At 44.5% G+C, this 21,441-nt stretch overlaps 1 protein-coding gene across 1 annotated transcript in view; it reads right to left on the reverse strand.

Annotated features, from left to right (window-relative positions):
* Positions 1-21,441, reverse strand: part of DAPP1 (dual adaptor of phosphotyrosine and 3-phosphoinositides 1) — a 58,843-nt gene that overhangs the window by 9,873 nt on the left and 27,529 nt on the right. Inside the window, exons 2-4 of the mRNA XM_003985144.6 lie at positions 21,270-21,392; positions 17,208-17,341; positions 4,234-4,364 (exon numbers count right to left, since the gene is read on the reverse strand). Coding sequence (XP_003985193.1) covers positions 4,234-4,364; positions 17,208-17,341; positions 21,270-21,392 — 388 coding nt within the window. The remainder of the gene's footprint in view (positions 1-4,233; positions 4,365-17,207; positions 17,342-21,269; positions 21,393-21,441) is intronic.

Raw genomic sequence — 21,441 nt, forward strand, 5'->3', positions numbered from 1 at the left:
TTGCAAGTCTCGTCTCTTCTACCTTCAAAACACACCCTGAAGTTCACCAGTTCTTATCCCCGCTCTCAGTTTCCACTGCCACCGTCTCTCCCTGGACTGCGCCAACAGCCCCCCTAACTGGGCACCTCGCCCCAACTTTGCAACACATTCCACTTTGCACTTAGTGGTGAGAATGAGCGTCTTAAAATTTTAAAACTTAAATTACGTTGCTCAAAACCTGTTATCATTTCTCCTCGACACTTAGAACAAAAATAAAGTATTTATTTTCTCTACAAGGCCTTTCCTATTGTTAATACAGCTGACATTTTGGACGTGATAATTCTCCCCTATGTGTGGTGGCACATTTAGCCTCCATGGCCCCTGCCTTTGCTGGGAAACAAGTCTTCAGGGGTTCTCATGGTTCCGTATGTCTTATGAGCAAGGCACCAGCCCTTTGTCCCAGAGCTATTTTTAAGGCATGCTTGTAGAACAAACAACCTTAGTGCAAGTGGGGGAGGGGCAGAGAGAGGAGGGAGGAGGAAGGAGAGAACCCCAAGCAGGCTCTGCAGTGTCGGCCCAGAGCCCAATGAGGCTCGAACTCACCAACTGCGAGATCAGGACCTGAGCCGAAGTCGGACGCGTAACTGACTGAGCCACCCAGGCGCTCCTGAGCAAATGACTTTGGAAGATAGAAATAGTGTTTCCCTCCAGAGGAAAGGCAGACGCACAGAAGTCTCGCATGAGGCTGTGGAGCTTTGTTAGTCTGCAAGCAGGGTGAAGTCTAAGGCTCTTCTCAGTTCTTGACACCCACTGATGCCAGGAGGGCCCCAAAGCACCGCGAATTTCCACTCAGCTGGGCAGCAGGCCCCTTAAGAACCCCACTGCTGTAGGCGATCAACTCCTCCTTCCCTCAATAATCTCATCTTCCACCACTTGCCCTCTCGCTCACTTCATGCCAATCATTCTGATCTTGCCAGTCTGCAAAGCACCTCCGTTTAGTCCCCACCTCAGGGCTTTTGTACTGTTCTCTCTGCCTGCAACACCGGAACACGTTGGTAATTTTCTGCCTGTATTGATGCACAATAAGCTTCATGGATTTGTCATTCCGCAGTGTGGGTGCAGCCACACTCCACCAATCAGTCACCACTGTTTTAAAAACCCCATTGTACAGAACGTTCTGTGTATAGTCATACTGAAATACTTGGGCAGGGGAATCCATCCCATACTCGGAGTAAACAAAGAAGGTAAGCAATGAGGCTTTCAGAATTTGGTTCAAAGAGGTCTATTTCTACCTAAGGGAGCTACATCCCCTGTTCACGCCAGCTCTACAGATCAGGTCCTGCAATTTACTGTTGATAAAGAACACACGTAGTAGAGTATGGTGCAGCTGACCCTGAGCAGGGATCTCGGTGAGGGGTGGGGGGAGGGCGGGTGTAGCAGCAGGGATCTCGGTGGGGGGGGGGGGAGTGTAGCTGAGGAGAATGTGAAGTTACATGGACTGGACAAATGAAAGAGATGTGAAGTGATTGGTAAGGCGGTAAGGATGCATAAAGACGAAGTCAGGGAGGGGTGGGCTGGCTGGAAAACGATTAGGAGTTGAGTCTTTTTCTGTTTCTTTAATGTTTATTCATTTTTGAAAGATAGAGACAGAGCACAAGCAGGGGAGGGGCAGAGAGAAAGGGGGACAGAGAATCTGAAGCAGGCTCCAGGCCCTGAGCTGTCAGCACCAGAGCCCGACGCGGGGCTCGAACTCGCGAACCGTGAGATCATGACCTGAGCCAAAGTCAGATGCTCAACCGGCTGAGCCACCCAGGCGCCCCAAGAGTGAGTCTTCATTTGGCCTTTGGTCTGTTCTGACTTGGGACTATTCCTTGTCTTGCTTTCCTAAATGTTGCTGGTTCTGAGGTTTGATACTTCCTCTTCCAACTCTAACAAAGCTAAAATACCCCTTTCACCCAATTCCCACAATGCTTACTTTCAAGGAGACGTAGCAGAGTAGCAAAAAATGTAACGTGCGCCTGGGAACCAGGCTAGGCTACAGAGCTCCAATGACAAGCTCGGATTCTCGTCCCGAGAAGTGTCAGACCGCGGGGACGGCAGACAAATGCACAAGCGGTTTATTAGCCTCCAGCATGGTGATGGCAGGATCAAAGTGAACAGTGGGTGCTCAGAGCACAAAAGGGGGCATTTTCACCAAAGCTAGGAGGTGCCCAGGAAGGCTTCCTGAGAGGCACCAATCTCTGATGAGCCTTGAAGGGTGAGGGCACAGCAGTGGTGTTCGCAGTGTACCTGAGGCAGGGAGAGGAGAAGGAGCAGAGCCAGAGGGATGCACATGACCGTGAGTGCGAGAGGAGCCGAGGTGAGGCCAGAAGGATGAACAGGGCCAGGTGGGAGGGGAAGACAGCGGCCACCACCCAAGGTTAAGCAGGGAGGTCAAGTGACCGATCTGCTTTTTAAGAAAGATCTCTTTGGTGGCAGGGTAGGAAAAGTTCTGCAGAGACAAAGAGGCCACACGTTTGTCATTTGTAGCCTAATACCTTCAAGGGATGATTTTTTTCAAGTGTCATAGTTGCTGTCTAGAGTTGGTTCTCCGTATTTCATTTTTTGTCTTCTTTATTATCCACACAAATCCTGATGTCTTATACCGGGAGTATTTGGCAAGCAAGGCAGAGAGGGAGAGTGTGAGAGCTCTGAGCACAGGGCAGGGAAGCAGTTCTGGGAGGATTCCTTGCAGGCTCACAGCTCATAGAGCAAACAGAAATGGACTTGAGGAACAGTGAGTGCTGCTGTTGCACTGAAATTGAACAAAGGCCCACATTGCAAAGGAGCGTGAATGTCGGGGCGCCCGGTGGCTCAGTTGGTTAAGCGCCCGATTTTGGCTCAGGTCACGATCTCACGGTTTGTGAGTTTGAGCCCCACGTCGAACCCTGCATCGGGCTCTGTGCTGACAGCTCAGAGCCTGGAGCCTGCTTCCGATTCTGTGTCTCCCTCTCACTCTCTGCCCCTCCCCCACTCATATTCTGTCTCTCCCTCAAAAATAAATAAACATTAAAAGAAATTAAAAAAAGAAGTGCAAATATTTTCTGTCTGTCCGTCCGTCCATACCTTTCATTCAGGAGGGAAAAAAAGAATAGGAAAAAAATAACATCCTGAGGTTTTATAGTCAAAGTGGGGAATATTGTTCCTCTGCAGACCATTGAGATGTAAAACAATTTTTTCTTCCTTTTTTTAATGTTTTTATTTAATTTGTTTGTTTTTTTGAGAGAGAGAGAGAGAGAGAGAGAGAGAGAGGAGGTGCAGAGACAGAGGGGGACAGAGGATCTGAAGCAGGCTCTGTGCTGACTGCAGACAGCCTAGTGCGAGGCTTGAACGCATGCACCACAGATCATGACCTGAGCTGAAGTCTGACACTTAACTGACTAAGACACCCAGGTGCCCCCGCCCCCCAAATTTTCTTAATATAAGAAACTTGTGGCAGAATAACAGTTTAGCCAACTATGTGATCATCTACATCTCTCGCCCATTCTACCAAGAACTTGTTTAGCTAAGTAAAGGGAAGAATTTAAGTGCCATTTTATTCTTTTTTTTTATTTTTAGTGTTTATTTATTTATTTTTGAGAGAGAGAAAGAGAGAGACAACAAGGGGAGAGGGGCAAAGACAGAGCGAGACACAGAATCTAAAGCAGGCTCTAGGCTCTGAGCTGTCAACACTGAGCCCTCTAGGGGACCCAAACCCACAAACTGTAAGATCATGACTTGCGCCGAAGTTGGACACTTAACTGACTGAGCCACCCAGGCATCCCTAAGTGTCATTTTCAAGGTACTTAGAATGCTATCACTATGGCAATGTATTTTTTGATGATTTGCCAGATGGACCAGATGAACTGAGTCACGGGCTTCAAACCTTATGCTTCTTTCCAGGTTTTATATCACAAGTTAGAATTTTTATGTGAACAAACATCCTTTTAAAACTATCTAACTCAGTGCACCTGGGTGGCTCAGTCAGTTAAGCCTTCGACTTAGGCTCAGGTCATGATCTCACCATACATGAGTTTGAGCCCCACATCGGGCTCTGTGCTTATAGTGTGGAGCCTGCTTGGGATTCTCTCTCCCTCTCTCTCTGCCCCTCCCTGGCTTATACTCTCTTTCTTGCAAAAATAAACATTTAAAAAATATAGAAAACCTTTGAACTCTTACTGCATATTACCACGTTTAGACAGTGAAAGCGCTGTGGTCAGATGGAGGGCCACTTACAGAGGGTGCAGTGGGCACGAGGTCACTTTCCGTTCTTCCCGTCTGCATTGCTGTGTGAACCCGGACAGATTCATAAATGGATGGTTCCTCCACTTTCCTTGGATAGGGATGTTTCAGGACAATCAGAGTGCCTGGATGAAGATAAAAGAACCTCATCAAAGAGGATCCCCAGAAAGAAGGTCCAAATGCTAAATGACCAGATAACGTGTCCAGGTTTCAGTCTCTTGTTTTTCACCTATTCACTCATTCATTTCTCGACGTTTATCAAGTACCAACTATATGCCAGGCACTTAAGCCGGACGCTGAAGATACAAAGCATGATGCGATGATTTCTGTCCTCGTAGTGTTCAGATAGAACTAGCACGGTATGTCACTTAACGGGTAGTCATGTGCACGAACAGGGTGACGAGGCCAGCGTCAGAGGTGTGGGCAAAGCATACCGGTGGTGCCCGGGGCCCCTGAAGGCCCCTCCTTTGGAACACTTTGGAAAAGATTTCGTAGAGGAGACAACATGGATCCGGACCTGAAGCTACAACTGGAAGTTTTCCAGGTAGGCTTTATAAAAACCATGAGAGCAAAACCCAACAAACGCACGGAGGCATGGAAGGATTCAGTCCATAGACCTTATTTCTCACTCGTTTCAGAACAAGCCTTCTAACAAATCAGTGGATCTCAAAAAACTGGACTCGTTGCATTTTCCCTACTGTCTCCTGCCACCCAATTAACAAAATAAACTACATGAAGCTTTCGCTTTCCTCCAGTGAACATGACCTGAACTGGCTTATGTGTGATTGCCTTCACTTCCATCTGGAGGAGGGGATTGGGCAGCACAAGGGCTCCAAAAGGGGCCAGTCTCTGGGGCCTTGGGCATGGCACATTGAAGCTGAGAGCCCACCTGACACCATGTTTCTGACCATCCCCCCTCTACACCCTTCCCTGCCCCAATCAACCAGCGAACAGGAACTAGATACTTTACGAAATGAGTAAGTTAAGGTTTTCTTTCCCCCTTTGCTATGGCTTCTTGCTTTTTATTTCACTGGGTCTTATAAAGGCAGGACGGAGATTGTACCCGACATGGGCAGAGATGTAAAGAATACAGTAATTCATTCAACAAATGTTTCTTGAGCTCTACTATGGGCAAGACACTTGTCCAGGCAGCGGGACTACAGCAGCAAACAAAGAAGATAGAGCACTTGATCCTCTGCTAGGGGAGGAGAAGAAAAAATGAAAAGAAGTATGTCAGGTGAGAGAAGTGTTATGGAAACCCTAATAGAGCAAGGTGCAGGCGTAGTGGGGGATGAGGGTGACATCGGGAGAAGGTGATATTTTAAAGGGTGGTCAGAAAGGCCTCTTTGAAAAGGTACTTCAACAGATTATAGAAAGTATGGACCTTGAATTAGAGTGAGAGAGAGAGAGAGACAAGGAAAGAGAAAGACCACCTCTGCAGTTAAAAAGCACTTGATAACAATAATAGACCTACAAACAAAGCCCAACCATTCCACGGGGCTCGAGCATGCCCAACGAACTGACTGCAAACACACAACCGTGGCCCCTGATACTGCGCCCACGTGGCGCCCTGCTATCACTTGAAAAGGAACACTGAGAGAAGCCAGGAGAGGGTCCTTGACCTTGGCCCCAGAAAAGAATGAGACTCTGGCCTCCTCCTTCTTGAGCATCCAGTTCACACCCATAGCATTGGGATCACAGCGAAAACTGGCCTTCACAGCTATCTGAAGCCCCGGTCCCACTCTTGCACATCGTCAGTGCTCTCCTGTCAACGTGACCCTTTCATGAGAACAGATCCAGTCATATCAGGACAAGAGGCCGGTTACGGTTTGACAGTCATAAGGAAAGCAGAGACGCGTGAATCAAGAGCAGCCGTTGTGCAGGCTCAGGGGCCGTGTGACACAATCACAACGTGCCAGATGCTTGCAGAATGTGCGGTTGGCTCCATGGTGACCCCCCCACAGAGAACCACCCCCGGTGATGCGCCAGGCAGTCACCGTGGCATCATGGAAAGAGCCACCCCTGCCACTCAGTGCCTGTTGACCCTTGGATGGTCATTCTAGCTTCTGTTTCCTCCCCGGACACATGGGAAGAATTACCCTGTCTTCACAAGGCTCTTTGAAGCACCAAATAAAGAGCTGTTTGTGAAAAGGATAGTGAAAAAGAAAATGTTAGATATTATTATGCTTTGATATAGAGTAGTTGTAAACTCTTAAGTGAAAATCTAATGATTGTGTCTTTGGGAGCATGAATTTTTAAATGTTGAGTTTACGAAGACCCATGTGTGACATTGTGCTGAGAGTAAAAATGGCAGAGTCTAGGAGCCACTGATGGCAGCTCCAAGATGTATTGGTGCCTCCTAAACCCTTCCGTCTGATCGTGGAGGAGAGGGGACTGGACCCCAGTGTTCAAAGCAGCTCGCAAGTTAGAAAAAACGTGAAATCTTATGCTTTCTCCCCTTTCCATGCATTTTTCTAAGCTTATTTATTTATTTTGAGAAAGAGTGGGATAGAGGCAGAGGGAGAGAGGGAGAATCCCAAGGCTCTACACCATCAGCACCGAGCCCAAACTGTGAGATCATGACCTGAGCCGAAATCAAAGAGTCGGATACTTAACCACCTGAGCCACCCAGGCGCCCCTACTTTTCCATGTTTAATATGAAAATAATGTTTTATAAGGATCCAAACTACGTCTATAACCCAACTTAAAAAAAAATTAATGTTTATTTTTGAGAGAGAGAGAAACAGAGAGCGAGAGAGAGAGAGGGAGACACAGAATCCGAAGTAGGCTCCAGGCTCTGAGTTGTCACCACAGAGCCCATCAGGGGGCTCAAACCCACAAACCACGAGATCATGACCTGAAGTCAGATGCTTAACCAATTGAGCCACCTACGTCCCCCAATATGAAAATAATTTTTTAAATGATGCTTTAGAAAGATGTATCTAGCCAATTTTTTTTTCTGGCACGTACCCAAGTATACTACCTGTAGTGGTTTCCTGTTGCTTCTGTAACAAATCACCACGTAGTGATTTAACACAACTCAAAATTATTACCTTACGGTTTTAGAGGTCAGAAGTCTGCAATGCGTCTCATAATCTTAAATCAAGGTATTGGCAGGACTGCTTTCCTTCCGGAAACGCTCTGGGGGAGAATCCATTCCCTGTGTTTTCTAGCTTCTAGAAACTGCCAGCATTCCTTGCCTGGTGGTCACATTCCTCCATCTTCGAAGCCAGTAACAGTGCATTAAGGCCTGCTCACACTGCCATGTCTCTGGGTCTCCCTCTTGTGCCTCCGTCTTTCACTTATAAGGATCCTTATGATTACAATGGACACACCATTGTAATCGCACACCTCCCCATCCAAAGTCAGCTGACTTGTACTCTTAATTCCATCTGCAATCTTAATTCCCTCATGCCACATAACATAACATATTCACAGGTCCAGGGAGAGACACGGGCATCTTTGGGTGGGCCATTAGCTTGCCTACCATAGTACAGTGCCCAGGAGATAAGCATAGCCTTGGGGGCCAGTTGTGCTGTAGTGTAAGATCTGTGTGCAAGGAATGCTGCCTGAGTCACAATGCTATAGCCACTTGGTATTATGAAGCCATTGCCTTTTCAACAGGTGCATTTCCCCACCCTCTGAGTCTCTTTAGAGCAGTGCCAAATTTACCTTTGCAATCCCACTTCCTGGTAGAGATGCTGACATAATGAAAGCTTGATGAGTGAGTAGATAAATGGATGCCACAGTAATTCAGGGTTAAGTCAGAGAAGAGCCTGGGAGGAACCAGCCTCCCAGGTCTACGACTACCCCGGCTTCGGGCAAGGCCGGCTTCGGCCACAAGGCCAAGTACAGCTGTCCAAATCTCCACTAGGGGGAACCAAATTCTATTTCGAAAACCTCTTCTAAAGTTTCACCAACAAAAGCTAAACTGAGGGAAATGATATTGAGTCAACAGGAAAGTACAATTGACTATACATTGACTTTAACTAGTAAGACCATGAAGGAGGCTGGATTGAATGGTGGAATGAAGAAAATGGCAAAGCACTTATAAAATGACAACTTCCACTGATAAACATCCAGCCCCCTGAAAGGTCTTAGCTGACCAGTCTGCCCAAGAGAAAACAATAATCTATAGAGCTTCCTGGCACGGCTGCTGGGCTAAGAGTGATTTCCCCTTCCGTAGACACTGCCCCATCCTTGTACGCCAGTGTAGATCCCCACAGACCCTGGGCCTCCCCCACAAACACCTCACTCAGGCCGCACTCACGGGACTTACTTCCGGGGATCTGCTTAGTGATTTCTCTGGAGAGAAGGCCCACTAGCTTCAGTTTCTGAACTACATGAAGGAGACTGTTCTTTCCTGCCTTTGGCATAAAACCTGGTCTCAGAAACACTCGGTGGAGGCCCACTTTTGAGGTGATCAGAGCAGGACCAAGGCAGTCATGTCAGTTTGCTGAAAGCTTCAGCGGTGCCTTGATCATGGGCTGATTCGTTATTGTCTCTTGGTGTTCAGTCTGCTTTTAAATTCTGGGAGAGAATACCAATCCTTACCACCACCACCCCCAAGGAAAATCCATTTATTTCCCTGTATTCCCCTCCCTCCATTTTTTTTTTTTTTTTAAATTCAGCTAGCCAAGGTTGGTTGAAATCAAAAGAAACTTGAATAATGTAGCCACCACAGACTGATTGTATTTCCACCTAAGGTCCAAGGTAGTGCCTTGGCCCCATAAGAGAGAAACTTGGGTTTAGTGATATTCAGGGCAAATTAATTCCAGGATTTGGTTGGAAGATTCAGATAAAAAGCAACAGGAGGCAGGGGCTGGTGGAGGGAGGAGAGAGGAAGCTGTACAGCCCAGCTCTTGGAAACCTGGCTGCAAGTTTCACTTCAGCTTCTGAACTACATGAAGGAGATTGTTGTTTCCTGCCTTTGATATGAAACCTGGTTTCAGAAACACTCGGTGGAGGTACATTTTTGAGGTGATCAGAGCAGGGCCAAGGCAAGCATTTCAGTTTGCATTGGCTGAACTGTAACTTACAGGACACCCACTCTGTCTGTGATACGGTGAGACTGCATTGGAGGACTCCTTATCTTGTATCCCGCAGCGCTTCAGAAACACAGAACAGTTTTCAAGCCTCAGGCATTGGTTCGATATCTGAAGTGGAGTGTAGCACCAGAGCACATCTAGCTCTGAACAGGGAAACTTTTATTTAGAATATTTCTTTTAGGCACTAAAGCTTGTGCTTGCCCATCAGGTTTCCAACTGGATTGTAAGATGTTGGAGGATGAGGTTGATGCCTGATTCATCACCGCATCATCAGTAGCTAGTAGTCCTCAGCTCGTGGCTGGCGCCCAATACATATTTGTTGAATTAAATTCAAATAAGACTACATCCACTCATGCTTCGTTATTGCCCTCAGGTTCAGAAAACAAGCTAGGCAACTGGTGTGTGCATGGCGGATTTCTCTGTCATCTCTTGCCGGTGGGAAGCGGCTTTCTAGAGGGAGTGACAGGAATATTCAAGCTCTTTCTCCTTGCTTCTTTGCAACCTACCCTGCAAATGAACTTTAACCCATCATTAAGATGATGCTGGTCAAACTACGTTCGCTTACATACACAGGGGCTTTAATAGCCCCTTTCCAGTCTCACAGGGAGAACTACACAGAGGGAGGAGAAGTAGATCAGCTGGCCAGGTCAGAAGATTCCGTTAAAATGTCCAAGTCAAGTCAGGTCGCTCTTTGCGGGGGCGTCACTTTATCTGATCCTTTATCTGAATCCTCTGCGGAGCTGGCTTAAAATTTGAAGATGACATAAACACTTGATAAATACAAATGTAATTAATTGCCCCCAACTAACTCTTCATGGTATACCAAAGAATATGCAGCCCTTGCGGACAATATGATGGGATTACCATAACGGTGCTTTGTTAAAAAACAATAATAGTGATTATTTATTTATGCCAAGCTAAAAATGATTTTTATAGCCTTTCATACCCAATCTCATTCAATCCTCAATAGCAAGTCAGGAACTATTAAGGTATGAACTGTTAGGTCACCAGCTCTGATCTGTAAGATGATGAAACTGAATCTCAGGGAGGTTACATCACTTTCCCAAGGACATACAGCTGGTGAATGAATGGCAGAGGCTGGAGCTGAACTAGAAGTTCACGTGTTTACTCATTATGGAGTAATGGAAACTCTCTACGGCCTGTGAAATGTACTTTATTGTCGGCGCAAGGGTGTACATGGAAATCAAAATTCGAACAAGCAGATCCTTGAGGAGGTAGCCTGAGGAAAGGAGATGAGAGTTTTTGCCTCAACGTTTCTCATCAGGCCTTGGTTTCTCCATTTGTAAAGGAAAAATGAAACCGTCTGTGGGATCCCTTCCCATTCGAATATCCTGTAAATCTAGTTACACACACAAGCCTAATGCAGGGGCAAGAGATACTAGGACACTTAGTAACCAAGGGTGTGTCCTGTTTCCTGCCAAGCACACTGCCCGTTTAAAGTACTTTACTTCTGACATCATTGCGTCTTTGTGTCTCATTTTCCTTTTCTTCCACATTCTCATTTAACCTTTACGTTTTATTTACTTTTTTATAATGTCACTTTTTTTTTTTTGATGTTTATTATTTTTGGGAGAGAGCACAAGGGAGAAGGGGCAGAGGGGTGGGGAGACAGGATCCGAGCGGGCTCCACTCTGACAGCAGAGAGCCGGATGCGGGGCTTGAACTCACAAACTGTGAGGTCATGACCTGAGCCGAAGTTGGATGCTCAACCAACCGAGCCACCCAGGCACCCCAAACTTTACATTTTCTTTTATTGTATCATATTTACATAGGCTGTCTTATATCTCTTCCGGAGAGACATAAATGCGATGGGCCTATGTATGTTTTTTAGTCAGCCTTTTATGTTTTAAGATGTCCTCCAAGATAATTTCCCAAGTGGCAATTCATGTAAATAGCATAGGAACAGCGGTAAATACGAAGACAGAAGTTCAGATTGATTCACATTCTTTAGAACAATGCCTTTACATCACATACCGAAAATATTGTTACAGACCTTAAAGAAGAGACTGGGGGAGGGGCGCCTGGGTGGCGCAGTCGGTTAAGCGTCCGACTTCAGCCAGGTCACGATCTCGCGGTCCGAGAGTTCGAGCCCCGCGTCAGGCTCTGGGCTGATGGCTCAGAGCCTGGAGCCTGCTTCTGATTCTGTGTCTCCCTCTCTCTCTCTGCCCCTCCCCCGTTCATGCTCTGTCTCTCTCTGTCCCAAAAATAAATAAACGTTGAAAAAAAAAAAAAAACTTTAAAAAAAAAAAGAAGAGACTGGGGGATAGCTCTGCCCTGTCCTACAAACATCCTACTGTGTCGTTGTGGCAAAGATCTTCCTGTCCAAACCCACTCAAGGTCACACTGTGCTGTGGCAATGTCGTGCTGTTGTGTCACTGGTAGACCAGCGTCAGGACAGAGTGAGGTGAATGGAAAGCCCCTATGGTTTAGAACCAGGTTGGCTTGGATTTCACTCTCAGCTCTGATGTTTTCTGGCCTGTGCCACGCTGGCCAAATAAGTTCACATGTCTAAGTTTTCAATTCCTCATCTAAAAATGGGAGCACTTTCACATTACCGTGGATGGTTCAGGAGATTCAATAACTTGATATCTGCGAAAACATCCAACGGCACGCTCAGAACTCAGTGAGTACTCCATACGTGTTGCTTCCGTATTCCCTTCCCTGCCTGCCTTTTCCTTTTGCAAACACACCTTATGACAAACTGAGAAAACTTGCTTTTTTGGCAAGCAGAAACTAAAGGAGTGATGCTTGGCTGTGGTTTGGCAGAATTCTGAGTTGTCATCGACTATTTTCAGAAATGGCACACAATTCTCAAACTACACTGAATTTTAACGTAATTATTTTAAAATGCCACCGGGTAAAAAGGCTGGTGTTACAAAATAAATTAATAATAATGACAGCGGTTATCAAGAGGTTGGGAATCCCCACATCAAAACAAAAAGAGAAGTGGAAATCTGACATTTAAGAAAGAACCAGATGGGATCTTCAAAACCGAGAACGGATTATTATAAAGGGTAAGTACAAACATAACACTTGATTCGTGTCATCCTTTTTCATGCTGGGTGGGTGCTTAAAGTCACAACACAGTAATTCCTATAACAAATTGTATATGGCAGTTTCATATACAGAAGTATTCTAATAGAAACACAAGGTAATAGGAAAGGTAATTTTTGTTCTAATAATATTAAGACATTTAAGGATAAAGATAAATGCTCTCTATGTTCAAAGAATATATGTGTATGAAACCTAGCTGATTATAAGAGGGTACAGTAAAAATTAATAATGGCCCAAATGTATCCATGCTAATAAAAAAGGCTCAAATTTCCAAGTCTATTTGAGTTGAATTTAGAAGCCATGTACAAGTAGGAAGAAAAGTTTTATATTGCAGCTTATCATAACGAATGAAAGTCAAATTCTGGGGTGCCTGAGTGGCTCAGTTGGTTAAGTGTCCGACTTCGGCTCAGGTCATGATCTCATGGTTTGTGAGTATGAGCCCTGTGTTTGGATCTGTGCTGACAGCTCGAAGCCTGGAGCCCACTTTGGATTCTGTGTTTCAGTCTCTCTATGCCCCTCCCCCACTTGCGTTCTGTCTCTCTCTGTCTCTCAAAAATAAATGTACAAAAAAAAAAAAAAGGCAAATTCTGAATTTAAGCATTACTGAGCATACATACAACACAAAGCATCATTTTAAATGATGCTTTGCATAAACTTTGGAAGAAGCGCCTGGATGGCTCAGGTCATGATTTATGGTTCCTGAGATCGAGCCCCACAAAAAGCCCCTGATTGAGCTCTGGACTGACAGCCCTTTTGGAGCCTGCTAGGGATTCTCTCTGTCTCTCCCTGGCTCATGCATGCATTCATGCTCTCCCTCAAAAATAAATAAATAAACATTAAAACAAAACTTTGGAAGTAAAAACTAATTGTCAGAAGTTCACTGGTTGATGTGTTGTCATTCAAGCTGCAATGCAGGCTTTGGTAATGAGATAAAGGGAAACCAACATGAAATTATGAAATGTTGTGAAAATTATTACCATTCATTCTTGTACCTACTGGGACATATGATCAGGGTACAAAAATGACAAATATCCCTCTTCTTAAAGGGTTTACATACTAATGCAAAGAGGTGGTTTTTTTTTTAATTTTTTGCAAAGATTTTTTTAAAAAGTGTGGGGCGCCTGGGTGGCTCAGTCGGTTAAGCGGCCGACTTCGGCTCAGGTCATGATCTCGCGGTCCGTGAGTTCGAGCCCCGCGTCGGGCTCTGTGCTGACAGCTCAGAGCCTGGAGACTGTTTCGGATTCTGTGTCTCCCTCTCTCTGACCCTCACCCGTTCGTGCTTTGTCTCTCTCTCTCTCAAAAATAAAAAAATCTTAAAAAAATAAAAAAAAAAATTAAAAAAGTGAATTATACAGGGGTCCTGGGTGGCTGAGTCGGTTAAGCCTCCGACTTAGGTCAGGCTCAGGTCATGATCCTGAGGTTCACGAGTTAGAGCCCTACATCAGGCTCTGTGCCACCAGCTCAGAGTCTGGAGCCTGCTTGGGATTCTGTGTCTCCTTCTCTCTCTGCCCCTCCCCCACTCGCACTCTGTCTCTCTCTCCCTCTCAAAAATAAATGAACATTAAACAAAAATTTTTTAAAAAGTGAATTAAACACAATGTTAGAAGACAAAAGAGCCACTGAGGAAAGTAAAGGAAGAGAGCATGTTGAATGTCACCATGATATTTACTTGGGAAATGGCTGGGATTTGGCAATCAGAAATATCTAACGATATTCTGCTGATGGCTGTTAATAAGGAGAAATTAGAGTGAACAGAAACTTTCATGGAGATTGGAAAGGTTAAATGCAGATTATAGCAAGGGATAAGGAAATTATAACCATAGAATATTCAGGTTGTCAGGAGGCTTTCAGCGCTTGCTTAGGAAATCTTCATTCTTCAGATGAAGGAAACAGAAATCCTGAGAAGTTGAGGAGTAGAGAAAAGGAATAGAATAGGAAAGAAGAGATCTTAAAATAGTATTCTTCCCTTTAGGTTAACACTTTTACGTATCCCAAATACAAATATTTTCTTACGACCCAGAACCGAGGGTTCTGGGTTTCCCTCTACACTATATTTCACTGCAAGGCGAAGTCGGGTAAAGCTATTGGTTATTTGGAGGTCCTGCCCATTGCCTTCAGATGCAGTGCCGTCCCTGTCAGTGGGTAAGTGTGGGAAAGTCTCTTTTAAATAAACTCACTCTCTAGGCACTGCAAGGTGCTGCTGGCCTGACGGGGGTCTGGGCTAAAAGGAGTGGCCTGAAATCCCCCGTTCTAGTCCTTTCCATTCTAGGATCTGGAGGTAAGAACCCTGGCTGGCCTCATCCACTGTGCAGACAAATGCTTCCCCTGGTAACCTTTAACTGCATGAAAACTTTAAGAGTTTGCACTTCTCTGATGCAGACCAAGAAATCATCAGACTGGAGGCCTCCTGATCACTGCTGCTCAACACCAAGAGCCAATACTCAAATGAACAAGGAGGGGCCTATTTTTAGAGGGTGGCATTCTGGTTTCCATTCACTGTTGTTCACAGGTCATAGTGCTGGTTGTGGCTTCTGAAAATCTGCTGGGTTTAAGAGTCATCATGACTTCAGCACTAAGTTATCTTGTTTCCTGAGGCCTATTGCTCCCAGAGGGGCAACATTGGGACACTTGTTTGTCATGGGTTTTTCCCCTTGTTCCCAGCTTCAGTGGCTTTGCTTCATCTGGCTGGGACAGATAAGAGGAATATTTCAGAGTTGGTGATATCTAACTCAAGGCCTGGAAGCTAGGAAGCCAAGTATATATCCATAAGCATCAAGAGCCTGTAGCAAGGGATTCAAATAATAGCAAATTTCCTGTTGGATAAGGAAGGGCGCAGAGAAGATGCAGCAGAGAGGATAAAAATCTTAGTTTCCTGAGTTTTATTGTAAAAAATGATTATAGAAATGATAACGATACAACAAACTTTAGCTTTGGATAAAACTACCTTAGGAATCAGGATTACAAATCTTCACTCTCCCAAAGGATTAATAGTAAAACTTCTTTAGTTAGATTACTGTATTTGCAGGGAAATTTAACATTGTCTTAAATTCAATGTCAAGGAGCCTTTACTTTGAAGAAGACTTAGGTGATCCTCTTGCCTGGAGATTGGACCTGTGCCAGAAAGGTTCACCCAGAAACCACTGCATTCACTTTGACCTTAAAGGTTTTTGAAACCTTTTGGTAGATAGAATGTATACCTGTTCCGTAACTTGGAGAAAGTCCAGGAAGGAGCACAGAGAATGATCAAATGGGTTAAATATAGAGTCTAGGAGGAGAGTTCAAAAGAAGGAAGCTGACGTTGCTTGGAGGAAGAAAAAAGGCTGGAAGATAACACTTATCATGGCTTTGAAGTCACAAAGAGTTCCCACTCATAATCATCATCCATCCACCCATCCATCCATCACCCAAAGTGTCATGCACTGTATCAGGACCTGGGGGACATAGAGAAGGACACAAATAGGGGTAGACAAAACAAAGTTTTTAGTTTCAAAAATCTCAATTTCTCGTGATCAAGAAGTGAATAAAGTCGAGCATAGAGTGGGAAACAAGTAGGAGGTAAGTTTGAAGTGAAGGGATTTGAGAAGCTAAAATGCTTGCCATAGCCAAAGTAGCAATGGAAATAAATAATGCATGCCCACTTGTCATTTGTTTATGTGAACTACTGCTGGTAAAGTAGTTTTCAGGGCCGATTGGAAGAATTTCCACCAGAAAAAAAGATTATAGCTTCGGTTTTGCAGTTTGGAATATTCTAGTATAGGTCTTATGCGGTCAGTATAAAGTAAGGCAACTACTCTGTGGTTTCCACTGTGCTTTTCATCTACACTTGATACTGTGTGATTCATATCAGGGTCCATCCAGGCCACAGAAACAGCAGAGAAGGAAAGACTGGCGAGGCATCTCTACAACCACACTGAAGTTAACAAAAAGTCCACTGGCTATGTTTACCAAGAAAGCAAGTATAAACACATTCATGGTAAGATAGCTGTACTGTTAAGTCTTGAGTTCCTCTTCTGCTACACATTCTGGAATCACCCAACTTTTGATTACCCAAGAATTACCATCGTTTAGGCCACATAAAATTGTGATTCTGTATCACAGATATAGGGGTGATCTTTTGCTTACTTTAATCGGTACAGAAAAACAAGTTAGATAATTCAGATACCCGGGTAGTGTGTCTTTTGTTTTTTAACTTGAATATTCTAGTTGGACTTTAACCATTCAAACAGGGAAATTCAAAATTTTCCATCCATATGTAAGTCCAGTGTAAAGACTTACAAAAACCAAGAGAAACAGAATTTTATGATGTAATAAAGGCATTGTTCAAAAGAGCAATTTCCAGTCAATATTTTTAACATTCCGTGATATTTGTGAACATTTAAGTATGAATTCTGTTTTAAAAAATGCTCAACACTATCTTTTATGGGTGGTCCCAATATGTAAACTGTCCATGTCTAAAATTATGAAGAATCAGAAAGTTGTTCTAGCCTTTCTTTTTTCTTTGTTTACTATATATATTATTGTAAAATGAATAGACTATTTTTTTTAAGTTGTGTACTTTAAATCAATCCATTATTATATCACATTCTAAAAAAACTGTCTACTTTGTTCAAAGCACATTGTTTTCTCGTAAAGGTAATACAGATATATAGATACAGATACAGATTAAATTTATTAATGTAGCATATGGCACAGCAATTGGAAAAAATTGTTTCTAACCATATCTAATCGCATATCGTATGTACATAACCCAACAGAAGTGACAACTATTTAATGAAATCCTCCTTTTCCTTCCTCCATCCTGAAACAATGTCTCATAGGTCAAGTATCTATCTGTTCGTGGCTTACCTGTCTCACTTCCAATCAAAGGCTGATTTGCAAAATGCTTGACAAAATCCTTCAGACATGAGAACTCATTAAAGCCAAATTTAAATGAATATCCAGTATATTCAACATGAAAGTGTTTGACAGAGTCTTTGGCTCTGAAAGGGAAAAAGAAATGCTTTAGGTTATTTAAGAAATGAATTATCTTGTTTTGAAGGGAAATATAACATTAGGCATGAGCATCATGAAACCCTTCTAAAAACTGAGAATTACAACACAATTATTGAAAGCACTGGTATTAAAAGAATTTTTTAAGTGTATTTATTTTTACTTTTAGAGAGAGACAGAGAGACAAAGATCGCATGACCAGGGGAGGTGTGGAGAGAGAGAGAGAAGCTCAAGCAGACTCCACGCTGTCAGTGCAGAACCAGACGCGGAGCCCGAACTCAAGAAACTGTGAGATTGACCTGAGCAGAAATCAAGAGTCGGGTGCTTTGAGCTATCCAGGTGCCCCTAAATAGATAAGTAGTATTTGACTCCTGCTATTCCTCTCCTCTCTGTCCAAGTCCTGCTCCAACGTTAGCACGCATCAGAAATTGGAATCACCTGGAGGGCTCGTTAAAACCCAGATTTCTGGGCCTTGCCCCCTGAATTCCTCATTTGGCAGGTCCAGGGTGTGGGGCCCAAGAATTTGCATCCCTAACATGTTCTCTGGGGATGCCGCCAGTCTGGGGACCACACCCTGAGGACTGCTTCTCCGATCCAATCGGACCTACAATTCTCCTCACAGTTTCCGCTGTTGTCCCTGAGCTCTTGCAGCCCCCTTCACCAGCAACATCGCCCCCTTTGTTTCTGAACAAGTGTCAGCCCAAAGACACCTGCTGGGTCAAGTACGCCATGATACTCACAACGTGAGTTACTTGCTTTTCTCCCCTCGACAGTCCACACACTCATCTGGCTCCTTTCCCGTCATTCACTGCACTCTTCCTTGTCGTGAGCTACTTGTATAGCGTCCTACCGTCCTGTGAGCTGCACTTCCTGAGGGCAAAGCCTGAACCTTCCACAACACTTATCAAAGAGCTTGGCATAGAGTGGATGCTCTTAGATATTTATTATTAACGGAGTGAACAAATGAATGAGTAAAAAAAGGCATTCTTTTGAGCTGGTTTGTGGTTCCTGTCACCTCTGTTGGTGATTTTTTCGTTTTTGTTTTTGTTTTTTTTTTTTTTTTTTGGGACAGAGAGAGACAGAGCATGAACGGGGGAGGGGCAGAGAGAGAGGGAGACACAGAATCGGAAACAGGCTCCAGGCTCTGAGCCATCAGCCCAGAGCCCGACACGGGGCTCGAACTGACGGACCGCGAGATCGTGACCTGGCTGAAGTCGGACGCTTAACCGACTGCGCCACTCAGGCGCCCCATGTTGGTGATTTTTAAAAAAGATTATTTATTTATTTATTTTGAGACACAGAGGGAGAGAGCAAGGAGGGGCAGAGAGAGGCGGGGAGAGAGAATCCCAAGCAGGTTCTGTGCTGTCCGCACAGAGCCCGATGTGGGGCTTGAGCTCATGAACTGTGAGATCATGACCTGAGCGGAGACCAAGAGTCCAACACTCAACTGACTGAGTCACCCAGGTGCCCCCCCGTGGTTATTTTTTTTTACATTTTTATATAGATGTGATATATATGTGCCACCTAATTGGAAGAAGTTTCTGATCTAACCATTCCGATGAGAAATATATTGATGACAAGTTAGCATTCTTTGATCTAATAATTCCACATGTTTGTTGGAGATCGGGGGAAGATCTTTGCATTAAAGGATTTGCAGCCTGACCCCTTGATAAATTTTTCACCTTTGCTGTCGATCAGAGAAAGTAACATTCCTGCTTCCACCCATGCACAAATTCATGTCTGATTAATAATTTTTCCAAAATGTTATTTAGAAAGAATTTAAAGCAAAATAGAGCAGAGTAACATGAAAACTGTTAATAAAGGTGGTTTTTAAAAATCTGTGACCCTCTTACTTACCTTCTCACCCTCCCACCTATTTCTTCCACTCCCCTTAAAATAGGCTTATAGACGTGCCCTGGATGGAAGTGTTCCAACAGGACCCCAAGATTCTCAGCCCCTGGACTACATACACTTTCCACCATTTATTCAATAAATGCTAATATAGATGCTACTATGAAGGGATTTTGCAGGTAATAGAGGCTCCAAATTAGCTGACCTTAAAATAGGGACATTCTCTGGGTGGGCCTGACCTAATCACATGAAAGTCTCGGTAAAAGCAAAAGGGTTTCCTTGGCTGGTCACAGAAGAGGGGGACTCGCTCTAGATGGTCTAGAAGAAAGCAAACATCCATGCTATGAACTGCCTGTGGGGGCCCCTTGGCAGGAAATGGCGGGTGGATTCCAGAAGCCGACAGCGATCCCTGGCCAATAGCTAGATGGAAAGTGGGGAGCTCAGTCCTGTAGCAACAAGGACATGAGTGAAAAGCGCTGAAGAAGAAAGAAGAGACTGAAGGAAGAGCATGTGAAGGCCCAGATGAACCACAGCCTCAGCCAGCGCTTTAATTTTGGCATGGTCGGAGCCCAAGCAGAGAATCCAGAGAACTCACTGGGCCTTCTGACACACAGAAACTGTGAGATAATCAGTTTATGTTGTTTAACGCCACTACATTTTAGGTAATTTGTTATGTGGCGTAGAAAATATGTAGGTCCAGAAGCCCAAAGAGAAGATAAAAAAATATGGTGATTCTTCTCTTTTGAGCTCATAGAAGCCCGCCATCAATTATTTAGGGAAATACTTTTATAGCCAGTTTTTCCCCCTCTCAGAAGTAGAGGAGACTTTAAAAAACAAAACAGGGGCACTTGGCTGTCTTAGTCAGTTAAGCCTCTGACTTCAGTTCAGGTCATGATCTCATGGTTTGTGAGTTCGAGCCCTGCGTCGGGCTCTGTGCTGACAGCTCAGAGCCTGGAGCCTGCTTTGGATTCTGTGTCTCCCTCTCTCTCTGCCCCTCTCCCGCTCATGTGCTCTCTCTCAAAATAAATAAACATTAAAAAAAAATTAAACAAACAAAACAAAAGAAACTACTGCTAAACTAGATGAAAAAGAGGATTCAGAGAGAAAAGAGTGTAAGTGTTGCTCCTGAGTTAGTGACAAGGAGGCCTAGACCATGTGGAGCAGAAAAGAATAGAGAAAACCTCCTTGTGCCAGATCAGCGTGAAAGACGAACGGAGAAGGGACTATTTTCAGGGGTATATGGAGGCGCCATCAGAACAGTAATAAAACAGTCACAGTTTGAGGTTAATGAGTGGGTGGCTGAGAGCGACTTCATGGACTCCTCACATTCCCAGTCTAAGCTGAGGCCAACTCCCTGCAAACCCAGAATGACTTGCTACAGGCCCTCAGACGCCAAGGGAACAGACGCTGTCCTGATTATCACCTGGCGAGGCCATCTTCCCTGATACGGAGGCCAACCAGGAGGAAGCAGGGGAGGAGAAAGACCAGAGAAGGACTGGGCCATCACCGGTTTGTGTTGGTAAGGACTAGATTGGTTTTACTAACATTCAGGGGAAGTGGAGCCTTGAGAAAGGTCAATCCATTTACAGAAAAAAAACCTTAAAATTTGCCTCACTGCCTGCTTGAGTTTGTGATGAAAGTTGCACAGCCACAAATCATTCTGATTTTCCAGAGGAAGCAATGAATAGTAACAGGGCGCTGGGCCAGGTTTTAGGAATTTGGATTCCGGTGCTGTTTCTATTGCTGATTTATTGGGTGAAAAGACACTTTACCATTTCAGGTTTCAGTTTTTCCATCAGTCAAGCAAGACATTAAACGATTTGTAAAGTATCCTTCGGCTCTAACATTTTCTTCTTCCCTGCCAAGGGAAGGAGGAAGAATATTTTTTTTACAGTCTACCATTCAGAGCTTGGAATCCTTGGACCTGCAGGTCTAACAGAAATTGAGAGAATTTTATCTGGTGACATGAGAATTTTGCTATCTGGCAATTTGAGTGTGATGATAAAGCAATGCCCATGTAAGGAAGAGATGGGGCGAGACTGAAATCACAGTTCTTAGACATCCTACCTCACAGAGAGAGAGTACAGCCCGGTCCTTTCGTTGCTGTCCCTCAGAAGGTAGCTTCCGTCGCATCCATTGGAGAGGAGAAGGGCCTCGGCCGCATGGCGTGTGAGGTTACCATGGTACCACCTAGGAAGGAGAGAACCACACTTGCACTCAGGACAAACCACAGGTGACT

Source organism: Felis catus, chromosome B1 (assembly GCF_018350175.1).
Source record: "Felis catus isolate Fca126 chromosome B1, F.catus_Fca126_mat1.0, whole genome shotgun sequence".
Taxonomy (NCBI): Eukaryota; Metazoa; Chordata; class Mammalia; order Carnivora; family Felidae; genus Felis; species Felis catus.